The following is a 12,734-nucleotide window of genomic DNA, read 5'->3' as shown; positions in this document are numbered from 1 at the left end:
TTAATGCTAGCAGTTATTTGTTAAAATTCCCCATAATTTGCTCTAAAACCACCACTCCAGAGACCATTAGAAATAACAACTTAAATCTGCTAACAAAGGAGCTTTTAATCCCAGGGCAGTAATACGTGTTGTCTTGCTCCAAGAAGACGGATTTCTTTTCGACACTGTGATTTATTATCCTTCCCCAAAATAACTGACTGACTTTATATTTATTTAATGGATCTTGTGTTTCACACTGGAGTGTTTTTAAATCAACATTTTCTGGTTTTTCTCATTATGTATTAATACAGTATGATAATCTTAAGTCTCCAGGTCTGAAAAGTGACGCGTGTTGTTACGTGTTTGAGTTACTGGGGCTGATGCAGAGACACTCCAGCACTTACCTAAGAACATTCTCTAGTGTCTTTTGTTTTCACAGAAGCCATGTTTCCTACTCCTTCTCCAGGAACGGTTGTATTGTCCTTTCTTCTGTGTAACACTGTCCTAATTCTGAATACCCAGGTTCTATACAAAGAGGATGTCTCACCAGGAACGGCGATTGGAAAGACACCTGAGATGATGAGAGTGAAGCAAACCCAGGACCACATTAGCTCGGTAAAGACACCCACTGGGGACTCATTTTCAGTATCTTCTGCCTCCCTTTGATCATCCACACTGATGGCTGAGCTGCACTCAAAGCTTTTGTCACCAAAATAAGAGGGACATCCCATAAGGCAGTGTTGAGGCAGTTTTCATGAGGGCTTGTTGGACGTGAAAAATGGAGAGCCCTGTGTCAAACCAGAGTTGGACAGTAGTTTAGTCAAAAAAAAAAAAGATTTTTATTCAGGACAATAATAGAAGAAAAGAGATCTCCGTATAGAACTGAGCTCAATTCTGAATACAAGGGAAGGTAGGGTTTTATGAGGGCTGGATGGATGGAGTGGGGTGGGGGAGAATGGGAAGGTGGAGAAAAGATCAATGGATGGAAAATTACTCAGAAGAAGAAAGGAGGTAAAGAGTGGATTATGGCTAAAATGGCAGATCAAGGTAGTCAGACTTCACCTCGGGGCTGGAGGGTAAGGAATTTGATTAAATATTAAGGAGGATGAGATATCCAGGGTGGGAGATTTTGGCTAAACTGACTTAGCAAGATTCTTGCTAAAACTGGGCAGTACAAAGATGTCCGAAGGCTAAGGCCTAGGTTGGAAGAAGATTCAGAGGAGACTGACTCAAATTTGATCAAGAGACTCCTTGTCACTTTTGAGTCAGATAATGGCCTTTCCTGGGTGTGTGTGTGTGAGTGTTTCTGCCCTGGGCACATGAACTGTGACATGACATGAGAGACCTCAGGGAAGAGAAGGGGCTTCAGTCTAAGTGTGGACCCCACCCCTAAAGAAATCAGAGAGAACCCATGTGTCCTTGTCCTGGTTCTCCTCTGACCCAGTATCAGAATGTGGTCCCATTCCCACCAAGTATAGAGGTTGTGCTCTTTAAACCGTGACTTTGCACACTGTGGGGCGACTAACCAAACACATGCTCATGTTCCCATTTTTATACCTGCAGGTGAAGTATAAGGAGGTGATTGGACAAGGAACACCCATCCCAGACCTGCCTGAAGTGAAGCGTGTCAAGCAGACACAGAAGCACATCAGCTCGGTAATGGCCCCTCCCTGCGTCACCCCTTCCTCCTCCTACCCACTTGGACAACCCTCTCTGCCCTGTGACGGGCAGTGCAGTTTGCAAAATCAAGATAAGGAAATTCTGTCTTTACATAATCAGGGAGCAGAAGGGACTTGGCTTCATGTTTAATCATCCTGTGTGCAGTTCCTTAAAATGTGCTGACAGTAGTGATAAGGTTACTGAGATGATCTTGTTAATTACACAAACACATAAAATATAAAAGCTGTGTACATGCGTGTACCTCAGGATATTCTCCCCTCTCCGGGAGACCCTGGGTAGCCTTGTGAAGTCTACATAGCCTCCCCTCGCCCTGTGTGTTCTGAAGGTGCTGGCTGTCATCTTACCCACAAAGGTGTATCTTGAGCCTGTTCTCTAAACAGGAATTTCAGGCTCCCGTGTCCAGTGTCTGTGTATATGCTGGGAGACCCACCACACTTGAGACAGCAGGTTTAGCACACATTTCTCCTGCCCTCTGTCCAGCTAGTCCCGCCTCCACCCACACTCTATCCCAACACCACTCACCACTCTTTCCCATCCACAAGCAGTTTCTAAGCAGTTGCTGGCTACTAGCCAAAGACTGTGTGAAGTCTGGGAAATAGTTTGTAGCCAATAAAAGGCGAGGAGCTTGCCCTGAGATTTTCTTGGCCACTGGAGGACATTCAATCCCATTGAATTTCTACTAGAGAACACTGGCTGTTTGTCTTGCAAGTCGTCTGTATCCTTTAGACCTCATTCCCTTTGCATTCTCTGCTTGTACTTAGCTCCTATGGTTACAAGCTGCATTTAGAATTGCACATCCACTCATCCAGGAAAGCCAGCCCGCATCACCTTTGCCGCTCTGATGCCAATTTCTTGCCTTTCTCTGGTTTTGTTTTGTTCCGTGGTCCATGATCAGTTCCATTGCCTTGCCCAGTAAAGAAATACAACTTTGTTCAAAGATGGTAGATTGTGAAAGATCTTGAATAGTTTCCTAGCAAAATAGAGACATTAGCACTAGTGGAGTGATTTTAGGAATTAACTTGTGACACAAACCCCCAGATTTTCCATGTTGCTCCCCAGCCTATGCTCTAGTACAACATAGAATCCATCCACTTAATTCCTTCCTTCCTTTAGGTGGATGATTGTTAACACTGTGAGGGAGGGTAGAATGAGGATGCCAAAAGGCTCTGGAAGTTCCTCACTTGTTTCATTAACACAGTCCTTTAGACTTCTCCCTGTTCAAAAACACTAGTTTACACGATTCAGCACTGAGTAAAAATTTCAAAGTTGCTCTTGCTGCAAAAATAAACTATTCAAGTCTCCTTACATTAAGGGGTACCTAAGACTAAAGACCAGTTAGGAATTTTCTGAAGAAAATACAAAACAAAATTCTCAATAACCCTGAAAGAAGAGTACACGATTAGAAAAATTTAAACCAAGCCACCTATTTATAACCTACTGCGGACCTACTGTATTCAAGGGGCTAATACTAGGTGTTATGAAATGGTTAATTTTTTTTCAATGTTGAATGTATTAGCACTATTTAATGCATTTTAGGAATGTATTGATACTAAATGTTGACTAAAGAAAAGTGCCACAATTTAGTACAGTCGTCAAGGTAGTAACTATCTTTGAAGATAGAAAATAAATATTTGTGGCATTTTTTTCCGTATTCCTAAATGTCATGTTTGAAAGCTAGATTCTTTCTGTGAGTTTCCACCAAATAGCTGGCATATAGGTGTAAATATGAAGGATTCGTGGTCATTTCACTTTTTTAGATGTTCTAATTATCTTCTACAGGTTATGTACAAAGAGAACCTGGGAACAGGCATTCCAACCCCAGTCACTCCAGAGATTGAGAGAGTCAAACGCAATCAAGAGAACTTTAGCTCGGTATTTACAAATACATCAATTAAGAAACTTGACTTCCCATTTAAAAAAATTACTAGAATAATCCATCATTCTCTTAAAAAATAACATCTTAACAGTTTCGTGTGTGTGGTGTGTGTGTTAGCACCTGACCAAGACCATACAGTCTTACACAAAATGACTCACTTTTCTGATGTTATTTTAACCCTTTTGGTGACTGATCAGTGTGACCACGTAGATCTGAAATACTGTAAATAGAATTAACGTAAGATTTCTCATCATTACATTCATATCCTATAACTCAGTGCTTCTGTTGTACTTTTTCATTCCCAGAATTAGCAGAATTTATCCTTAAAACGTGAAGTAACAAGTAAAAGTATTATTCTTACTAAATATAACTCACTAAAACTCCCTCCTCACACACCCCTGCCCCCAGTTTTCTCTCTTCCTTGATCTTTGTGCCTGTTTTGAATGTCTCTTGGGTACTTTTTTGTATCTCACAGGTTTTGTACAAAGAAAATTTGGGGAAAGGAACCCCAACACCTATCACTCCAGAGATGGAGAGAGTCAAACGCAATCAAGAGAACTTTAGCTCGGTATTTCTTAGGGGGAAAAATTTTAAATAACTTAATATTTAAAATAATATTTTTAACACATTACCAATATATAATTTTCTTCCTATAAAAATACTAAATTCATAGAATGAAAATGACACCAAATGTTACCTCAGTTTTCAACCCAAATCTAATTTAGTATTGTAGTTCTGGTGTGAAATTTTAACTGTTTTTCCTAAAACATAGCTATTGATCACATTCCTTAAAAACCTAAAATACTTAGTGTTTCCTTCCTCAAATCCTTGAATAACAGTAGATGTTTCTAACTGTTGTGGCACAGATCAAAAGTAAAATCTAACACGCCTTCAAAAGGACAATGTTAACTAGAATTCTACTTGTATTTACTATGGCTCTGTTTGATGTATTCTGTGTTTGCAGCATTTCTTAAAAGAATGTGATTCTTGAACATTTTCATTCCAAAGACAACTTAGCAATTCACAGTGACTCCGAAATACAAGTTTACTTGGCTCAGCTATTTTTTGTGTATCACAAGAGATATAAATGGGTTTCTTTGGAATAGTTTCAGGGTTATTGAAAGCTAATATTTATTTAGCTTTTAATACTTATTTATTTTATTCCCCAAATCCCTTTCTTTTTGGTCTCCTGAGAATTACCAACAGCTCATTATGCATATGAATTTCAGTTAACTTGAGCACTATTTGGTAAATCCTAATCCTGCCTTTGAGAAAAGGCTTATATATGTATGAGGATTGGCCAAAAAGTTCATTTGGGTTTTTTGGTAATATCTTACAGAAAATCTCAATGAAAATTTTGGCAAATCCAGTAAGTGACTCCTGCCTGTAATCTGAAAGTTCTGTGGGTATTAATGCCACTTTTTTTGTATGAGACAGACCTCATACTGTTTGTGATGAAATGTCCAAAGGTAATCTATACTTGTTCTATTTCTTAAATTTATTTAGGCCTATTTCATGTCATTAGGAAAACAAACAAGCAAAAATACTTTTAGAGCCTACCTTAAAAAAGCTAAGTCTACCTAAACAATGGATCCAGGCTGATCTGATTGTTGGTTTTATACACACAGATTCTGTACAAAGAGAACTTGAGCAAGGGGACTCCCCTCCCTGTCACCCCTGAGATGGAGCGGGTCAAGCGCAACCAGGAGAACTTTAGCTCGGTATTTGGGAGAAAGCTCCTTTAACTTCGTATTAAAAAATAATAATACCTTTCTATCAAAACTCCTTTTAGTCCCTATAAAATAATCAGTTTAACAAATTCTTTAAAAAAAAACAAAACAAAACTCATCAACTGAATTCCTTTTTCCAGATCTCTTACTCACCATTTGATTCTAACATTTTATACTTCCTATAACAGTCCTTTACAACTTTTCACAGGTTCCTTTCCATGTTTTAATAGGACTTTTGAAGTTAATTGATATCCAAAACCCCCCAGTACTATATAGCTTTTATTTACTTAGAACTATTTTTATTTGATGTGGCTGGGTTAGCACTGTAAGAAAAGACACAGGACTTGAGGTCCCATGTAGAAATAATGGCCCTTGCTGAGGACAGGGATTACCTTAACAGAGATCCTACCTTTTAAACAGTGGCAACAAGAGAGAAAACTGCTCAGAATCAGAACCCAAAGGAATCTTGATACTTGTTCCAAACAAGACATTCCATCAGTAGAAATCCAGACCTTCTGATTTTTAAAAAAATATTTGAATTAGATGAGTTTATGTTTTTCTTAATATTTTTGTTGAAAACTATAATACTCAATAATCTGTGAAGCTTTTATATAAGTATCTTAGATTCACTTATGCCTGAGATGGAGAATCCAATGTCATTAGGAAAATTTAGCTGGATTCTTTTTTTGAGGGGGAAGGAGTAGAGCAGTAGGGAGAGGTTTCATTCAAAATGTTTAATTGTTCATTGAAATAATTATGTGAAGGAATCAAACTTCCAGATAACATCAGTAACTTTGTTTGGTCCCACTGTCTTTTTGTGTTTTGTTTTGTTTGTAATCACTATTCACTAACAATCTTTTGATTTTATTGAATTTTCAGTATAAATTGATATTTTTGGAATGTTATATTTACTGTTTTCCCTATAGGTTTGTTATTATTATTCCTTCTTTTGGAAAGGTTTACATTAATTTTCAAAGTTATTTAAAAATTATTTTCGTCTATATTAGAGTAAGTATATCATTGTTTATTTGAGATATTAATGATCCTGATGATCCTGGACAATTTCTTCCTTTAAGTAACCATTTGTGTTAATTTTTACATAGGTTGCATTTAGGCAAAATTGTCCAGTAGTACATAGAACCTTTAAAGATTCTGTATTTAGACTCAACCACTTGTATAACTTGAATTTACACAACAAAGACCTATTTCCTATATTGCATAGATTTGACCTGAGGTTTAAAATATATTATTCTGTAAAATGAATATGCTGTGTAGGGAAAATGAATATTTGCCCTCCAATTAAAAAATAACCTTTCTATGGTACACTAAGTATTTTAGTACTTTTATGAAATAATTTTTCTTAAATTTTAACACAGAAAATCAACATTTAACATAAGTTAGCATAAAAACTGAATATCAAATACACTGGCCCTTTAGCCAAGGAAATGTGGAACATTTTCTCATCCACACCTGTACTAGAAAAGACAGGTTGACTTGGTGAATTTGTCTTTCCTGTGTGATGTCTGTGTTTCATAGGCTCCCTAAATGATAGCTGAAAGGGCTGTTTTGACTGCTCTTGTTCTTTTCTGGATGCTTTCTTATGTCGTACAGGTGTTATACAAAGAAAACATCGGGAAAGGGATTCCAATTCCCATCACTCCAGAGATGGAGAGAGTCAAACACAATCAAGAAAACTTTAGTTCGGTATTTAAAAAACAAACAAAAAACCCTTTAACTAATTTAAAATCCTTTTTTAAAAAGATTAATGGCTATATCTTAAAACCTAATCAACTTATTCCAGTAAGAACTTTGACATGTCTTGTTCCCAACTTAATGCTGCCATTTCCTGTGAAATCAGTTTCCCCAGTTTGGTTAAACATTAATATTACTTAAAAAATGTTCAATATTACTTTCCAACCTTTAAAAACATAACATACCCATTCTCTAAGCCCCCACATTTATCCTGCTTTGGCAACTTTGACATAGAATTGACAAAAATTTGTTCTGTAGATAAATATAAACTGTTGGCCTTATTTCCTATTCTAACCTTTTTGATCTCTACTGGTATTTGTATAGATATTTTCAAGTTCTTTTAGCATTTTGTCACTGTTCTCCATTTGCCTCAAGTATAATTCCTCCCAATATTTCACCCAAACTAAAAATTTGACTTCTTTTGAAAGTCAACAAAAGAAGATCTGTGTGTATGTACCTTCAAATATGCAATGTTTATGAAACCTAAATATCCTTATGTGGTTGATTAATATTTCCAAAAGAAAATAACTTCCTTGGTTCTCTTGTCTCTGCCCTTCCTGTTTTCTCCCATCCTCATAACAAGCTTGGGGGTGCAGCTCATGGTTCCTTTCTATGGTGCTCTCCTTTGCTCAGCATTGCAGTTTTTGCTGCTCCTTCCTGCATTCCCTTGCTTTTAAGGATGTCTTTAGGCTCCTACAGGATGGACCTAGAAGCTTCTGGTATTTTCCTTCCTCTAACTCATTCTCTTCCTCTCTGCCCTGCTACTCGCCACTGCTCTGCAAGAAGGGGAGAGTGGCTGACTGCTCTTTCTGTTCTGGATCCTTTCTTATCACACAGGTGCTATACAAAGAAAACCTGGGCACAGGAATCCCAGTCTCCACCACTCCAGAGATGCAGAGAGTCAAACTCAATCAAGAGAACCTTAGCTCGGTATTTTGGAAAGAAAGGGAGAAGATAATGTCATTTAACCTCGTAAAGAAATTGATACTTAACATTTTTTCTTCTTTTAAACCTACTTCCCTTCCTTTGCTTCTAGTATACCTCACTTAGCAAAAGGACATTTCTCATTTCTGTGGTACTACTATGGATCCTTTTCTAATTCTGATTTCTATTTCATCTGGCACTTAAAAATATTTTTTAAAACCTGTTTTCTTTTAGTTTGCTTGGATAACAACAAAACCACATTCTAACAGTCTCAAATCCTCATGTGATTATTTGGAAGGTAATTCCACAGCTTTTCCCCAGCAGCTAAAGACCCTAGATAAAGTCAGTCTCCTTATCCCAAGAATGGCTATCGTTAAAGTTTTTGGTGGCATCTTCTCAGCATATAACTCCTGGCTCCTTGGATTATTGTGCCGTTTGATAACAAGGAAGTTGAACTCACCCTTAAAGTCTCACAACAAATGTTGCTTACAGTTGTTTTTCTGGATGCTTTCTCATCACACAGGTGTTATACAAAGAAAACATGGGCAAGGGAACCCCTTTACCTGTCACTCCAGAGATGGAGAGAATCAAACACAATCAAGAAAATATTAGCTCGGTACTTGTGGCAAGACAAAAAAACAAAAACAAAAACAACTACTTCTTTAATAATTTAAAATAATACATATTAATCCTACTTTTTAAAGATAACTGAAATTTTGTGAATTTCTTAATCACATTTATCCTTCTTCCTTCTTCAGGGCTACTCCTGGACTTAACCTCAGAATAACAATGTTGCTTTAATCCATTATTTTAAAGTTCTAATATCAGGAAGTAACAGATTTTCCAATGTCATCCTTTGCTCCTCTCTCCCCAAACTTAACTATCCATTATCCCTAAGGTCTCTTTGTTTTATGTATTTGTGAAAAGTGGGGAGTGGAGTAGTAGGTGTGACAGGATTCTTTCTGGAACATCAGAATTGCGATTTTATTTTTTTTGCAGCTGACTTTAGGTTATAATTTACCCCGTCAGATTTGGACAGAGAGACCTTGGGGAAAATAACCCCTATCCTCTCCTTCAGGCATAATGACATAAGTTAAGATCCAGTAGTGGTTTTGCCAAATCACTGTCCATTTACTTTAAAAGGAGTGTCATTTGAACTATTTTTTGTTTTACCAATTTTAGTTCTGTTCTTCTGTCTATCACGGTCTTTAAATGCTAATTTTAGTAAGCCACTTTTGGTAAGCCTGCGTTCTGTGATGTAAAGAGATTGCTGTGGATTGGGGTTTGTGTGGGGACACTGCCTTACATACTGGAGAGGTTCCTCCAATACTGGAACTACTGAGACTTTAGTGTGCTTCAGGGTCACTGGGGCCTCGAGTCTCAAGTCTCTTATTCTGTAGATCTGGCATGGGGCCAGACATGTTGCAATTCCAGAAAGTCTCAGGTGATGTTAACCTTGTTGTCCAGGGACCTCAACTTTGAGAATCAGTTCTTTGATAGAATTCTTCCTCTTGAATGTCATAGCTGGAATCTTCTGTGACATCAAGAATGACACTGGTGACAGGGAGGCTGGGAATTTTTCACAATGCATTACTGTTGTTTCCTACTGACTAACCCTATTAGTGATGTAATTCCTGAAAACATTTTTACTTACTGATAAGTATGATGGATGTTCTGAATTAAAGCAAGAGGCACAACACAGATACATTTCCCTGATGTGTGTGGCAAAAGGGTCCAGTCTCCCATTCCGGATTAGGGAGCAGCCTCCACCTTCTGTGTGATTCAAGTGCCTGTTCCTAAGTATTCAAGCACCTTCTCCTAAATCCTGACAGGTGATCTCTCAGGTGTTGACATGCATAGATTAGTGGTAGAGTAAAGGTGGCCTCCCATCTGGGCCCTCCAACTAGGCACAAAAAGCTATAGTTATGTCTTTTAGGCCACAAGGATTTCAGGACAGGGTTCTACTCTGGAAATGTGCTGTAACTATTATCAGCTTGCTTTGGAAACATATTTCTTTCCATCTAATCTAACTGCCCAAATAGTTTTAGCAACCTGAGCCTCCTAACAAATGATCTGTTCTGTTTAATCTTTTGTAACTGTCACTCTTTTTTTCTTTTTGGATCCACTGGACTCACATAGGTTTTGTACAAAGAAAATGTGGGCAAAGGCACCCCAACCCCTGTCACTCCAGAGATGCAGAGAGTCAAACGCAATCAAGAGAACATTAGCTCGGTATTGTCTTGAGAAACAAAAGTGCTTTTTATTCTGCAAAGTAACCCCTGCCGTTTGACCTGCTCCTAACTCCATCCCAGGTTTAAAAGAAAAAAATGCCAGTTTTTTTAGAATCTCCCCTAAACGACATGCTACATTGACTGTTGCCATTAACTGTTTTTTAAAGCTTTTTCTTGAGTTGTTCTCACTAATAGTAGTAGATAAAACCTGGGTTTTTCTCCCCCAAACCGCATTACATTGAATAGCCTGACTGCTGCCCCCCAGTGACTTTCGGGTCCAACTTTGTATCTCACAGGTATTATACAAAGAGAACCTGGGGAAAGCCACCCCCACACCCTTTACTCCTGAGATGGAAAGAGTCAAACGCAATCAAGAAAACTTTAGCTCGGTATTTGAGAGAGGGGAAAAAGAGATGGTGACATTTTTAACAAGCCTGGCAAACATAGTTATACCACTAATTTAACTCTCAGTTTCCTCCAAAATTTATCTTTTAAAATCCTTCTTTACCCACTTAAAAACCATACCAACCCTGCCAGCTCAAACTGATTTCTTTCTTCACCCTTTGCTTTATACCATAACATTTTAGTGGCTTCTCTTCGTGAGGTGTTATAGAGTGTGACATAATTGAGCCATAACAACAGCTAGATGGTGGTTTTCAGAATTGGGTTTCTGCTCTCTGATATCTGGATGCTCTCTTGGCTCCTCTAGGTGTTGTACAGAGAGAATATGAGAAAAGCAACTCCGACACCGGTCACTCCAGAGATGGAGAGAGCTAAGCGCAACCAAGAAAACATTAGCTCGGTATTCTCCAGGGCTAAGAAGGAGTAGTGCAACAGCTTAGAAAATAACAATTTAACATCGTAAAGTGCCTTTCTCATTCAACTGGAAAACACACTAAAACGAAAAGAGAAATGCAACATCTTGAAAATAACATTTTAACACCATAAAAATGTGCATTTTTTTATCCCACTGAAAATTCACACTAAAATTAACACAACTGTGCTTTTAAATTCCAAATGATTGTACTAAGACATAACAAGTTAATTGCCAATGTTTTCTTTTCCCTTTTACTCTGAGGTAGTCTTACATAACTGACTGTAACATATTGACTCCCTAACATTCTCAGTTTTCAGCAATCCTCTAAGATGCTTTATGAAACAGGTAATACTATGAAATGGATGCCTTATTCTGACTTTTGATATTTTGGGTTTTTCATGTCTGTTACTTTGATTTCTGTATTAGCACACTGGTTTATAAAATCTGGACATAACCCTTCAAAAAATGATCACTTATTTTAAAGGATAGTTCTTTCAAATATATCACACTTAGTGCCATGTCATCCAATGTACTGGTGCTACAATTCCCAGCAAATTCAAGAACGATTCTTTTTTCCTTTTCCTTTCAAAATTATATGCCCCATTTCCTTTGAAAATGAAAGTTATGTTTTCAGAGTCAAAACAAATCTCATTCAAGCCCTGCCCATCTACCCTCTTGCTAGCAGTTCTGCTGTCACAGGCTTGCTGGCAATTTTTAGGTGACTCATGCTTCCCTCCCCAGCTCCCTTCTCTTCCATCTGTTGGAAAGATTTTGAGACTGCAGAATTAGAATGGTAACATAACTTGCCCTCATCCATGGTTTCTCCTCCGTCAGGTGCTTTATTCTGATAGCTTCCGGAAACAAATACAAGGCAAAGCTGCCTATGTCTTGGACACGCCAGAGATGAGACGGGTGAGAGAGACCCAGCGCCACATCTCAACGGTGAGTCAGGAACTCCTCAGATGGGGTGGGCAGCCTGCTGGGACAAGGGAAAAAGTAAATGATCACACCATCCTATTTTCACCAAATGAATTCATGAAATTTCAGGTGAAGTATCATGAAGACTTTGAGAAACACAAGGGCTGCTTCACGCCGGTGGTGACGGACCCCATCACTGAGAGAGTGAAGAAGAACATGCAGGACTTCAGTGACATTAGCTACCGGGGCATTCAGAGGAAAGTGGTGGAAATGGAACAGAAACGGAATGACCAGGACCAGGAAACGATTACCGGTAACTGGGATCTGGGGGGAAAGCAGCTTTAAAGTATCCAATCTGCCTGTGGTTGTTTAGGGTCAGGGGTTAGACACATTTCCGTCTCCAAAGTTTGCATCAAAGAATCTGAGAATACCTGTGCTGACCCTTAATCTCACTTTCAGGTTTACGTGTCTGGCGTACCAATCCTGGCTCAGTTTTTGACTATGATCCAGCAGAAGACAATATTCAGTCCCGAAGCTTACACATGATTAATGGTATGTGATGCTGCAAAAGGCTTACTACATAAACATCACGATTTAGTGGGTTAGCGCCAGGGGCGTTTAGGCTCAAAGTTGTCTCCTCCAGGGCTTTCAATTTCCTGAGTTGCTCATTCAGCATAAAAACATCTCCTTGACTAGTGGGCCAAGCTCACTTTCTAGACAAGTTCAAATTAGGAAAAGATTGTTTCACTGCCTCAAGGTAAGTCCCCTTCGGTCCCCATTGTAATTTTTTTTCCTAAAGAAAAACAGGTAGTAAATTTTTCTCTTGG

At 38.4% G+C, this 12,734-nt stretch overlaps 1 protein-coding gene across 39 annotated transcripts in view; it reads left to right on the top strand.

The window, feature by feature from the left end:
• NEB (nebulin) overlaps positions 1 to 12,734 on the top strand; it is a 206,756-nt gene that overhangs the window by 187,767 nt on the left and 6,255 nt on the right. For 11 of the 39 annotated variants that reach the window (XM_040229063.1, XM_040229055.1, XM_040229061.1 and 8 more), the window contains 14 exons: positions 502 to 594; positions 1,543 to 1,635; positions 3,439 to 3,531; positions 4,011 to 4,103; positions 5,164 to 5,256; positions 6,877 to 6,969; positions 7,855 to 7,947; positions 8,465 to 8,557; positions 10,081 to 10,173; positions 10,469 to 10,561; positions 10,882 to 10,974; positions 11,824 to 11,931; positions 12,037 to 12,220; positions 12,367 to 12,459. In XM_040229063.1, coding sequence (XP_040084997.1) covers positions 502 to 594; positions 1,543 to 1,635; positions 3,439 to 3,531; positions 4,011 to 4,103; positions 5,164 to 5,256; positions 6,877 to 6,969; positions 7,855 to 7,947; positions 8,465 to 8,557; positions 10,081 to 10,173; positions 10,469 to 10,561; positions 10,882 to 10,974; positions 11,824 to 11,931; positions 12,037 to 12,220; positions 12,367 to 12,459 — 1,408 coding nt within the window. The remainder of the gene's footprint in view (positions 1 to 501; positions 595 to 1,542; positions 1,636 to 3,438; positions 3,532 to 4,010; positions 4,104 to 5,163; positions 5,257 to 6,876; positions 6,970 to 7,854; positions 7,948 to 8,464; positions 8,558 to 10,080; positions 10,174 to 10,468; positions 10,562 to 10,881; positions 10,975 to 11,823; positions 11,932 to 12,036; positions 12,221 to 12,366; positions 12,460 to 12,734) is intronic. The other 28 variants (XM_040229038.1, XM_040229027.1, XM_040229044.1 and 25 more) reach the window with 20 other exon arrangements.

The sequence above is a fragment of the Oryx dammah genome, unplaced genomic scaffold, assembly GCF_014754425.2.
Source record: "Oryx dammah isolate SB20612 unplaced genomic scaffold, SCBI_Odam_1.1 HiC_scaffold_27, whole genome shotgun sequence".
Classification (NCBI taxonomy): Eukaryota; Metazoa; Chordata; class Mammalia; order Artiodactyla; family Bovidae; genus Oryx; species Oryx dammah.
Note: the sequence above shows the minus strand (reverse complement) of the source record. Positions and strands in the feature narration are given on the sequence as shown.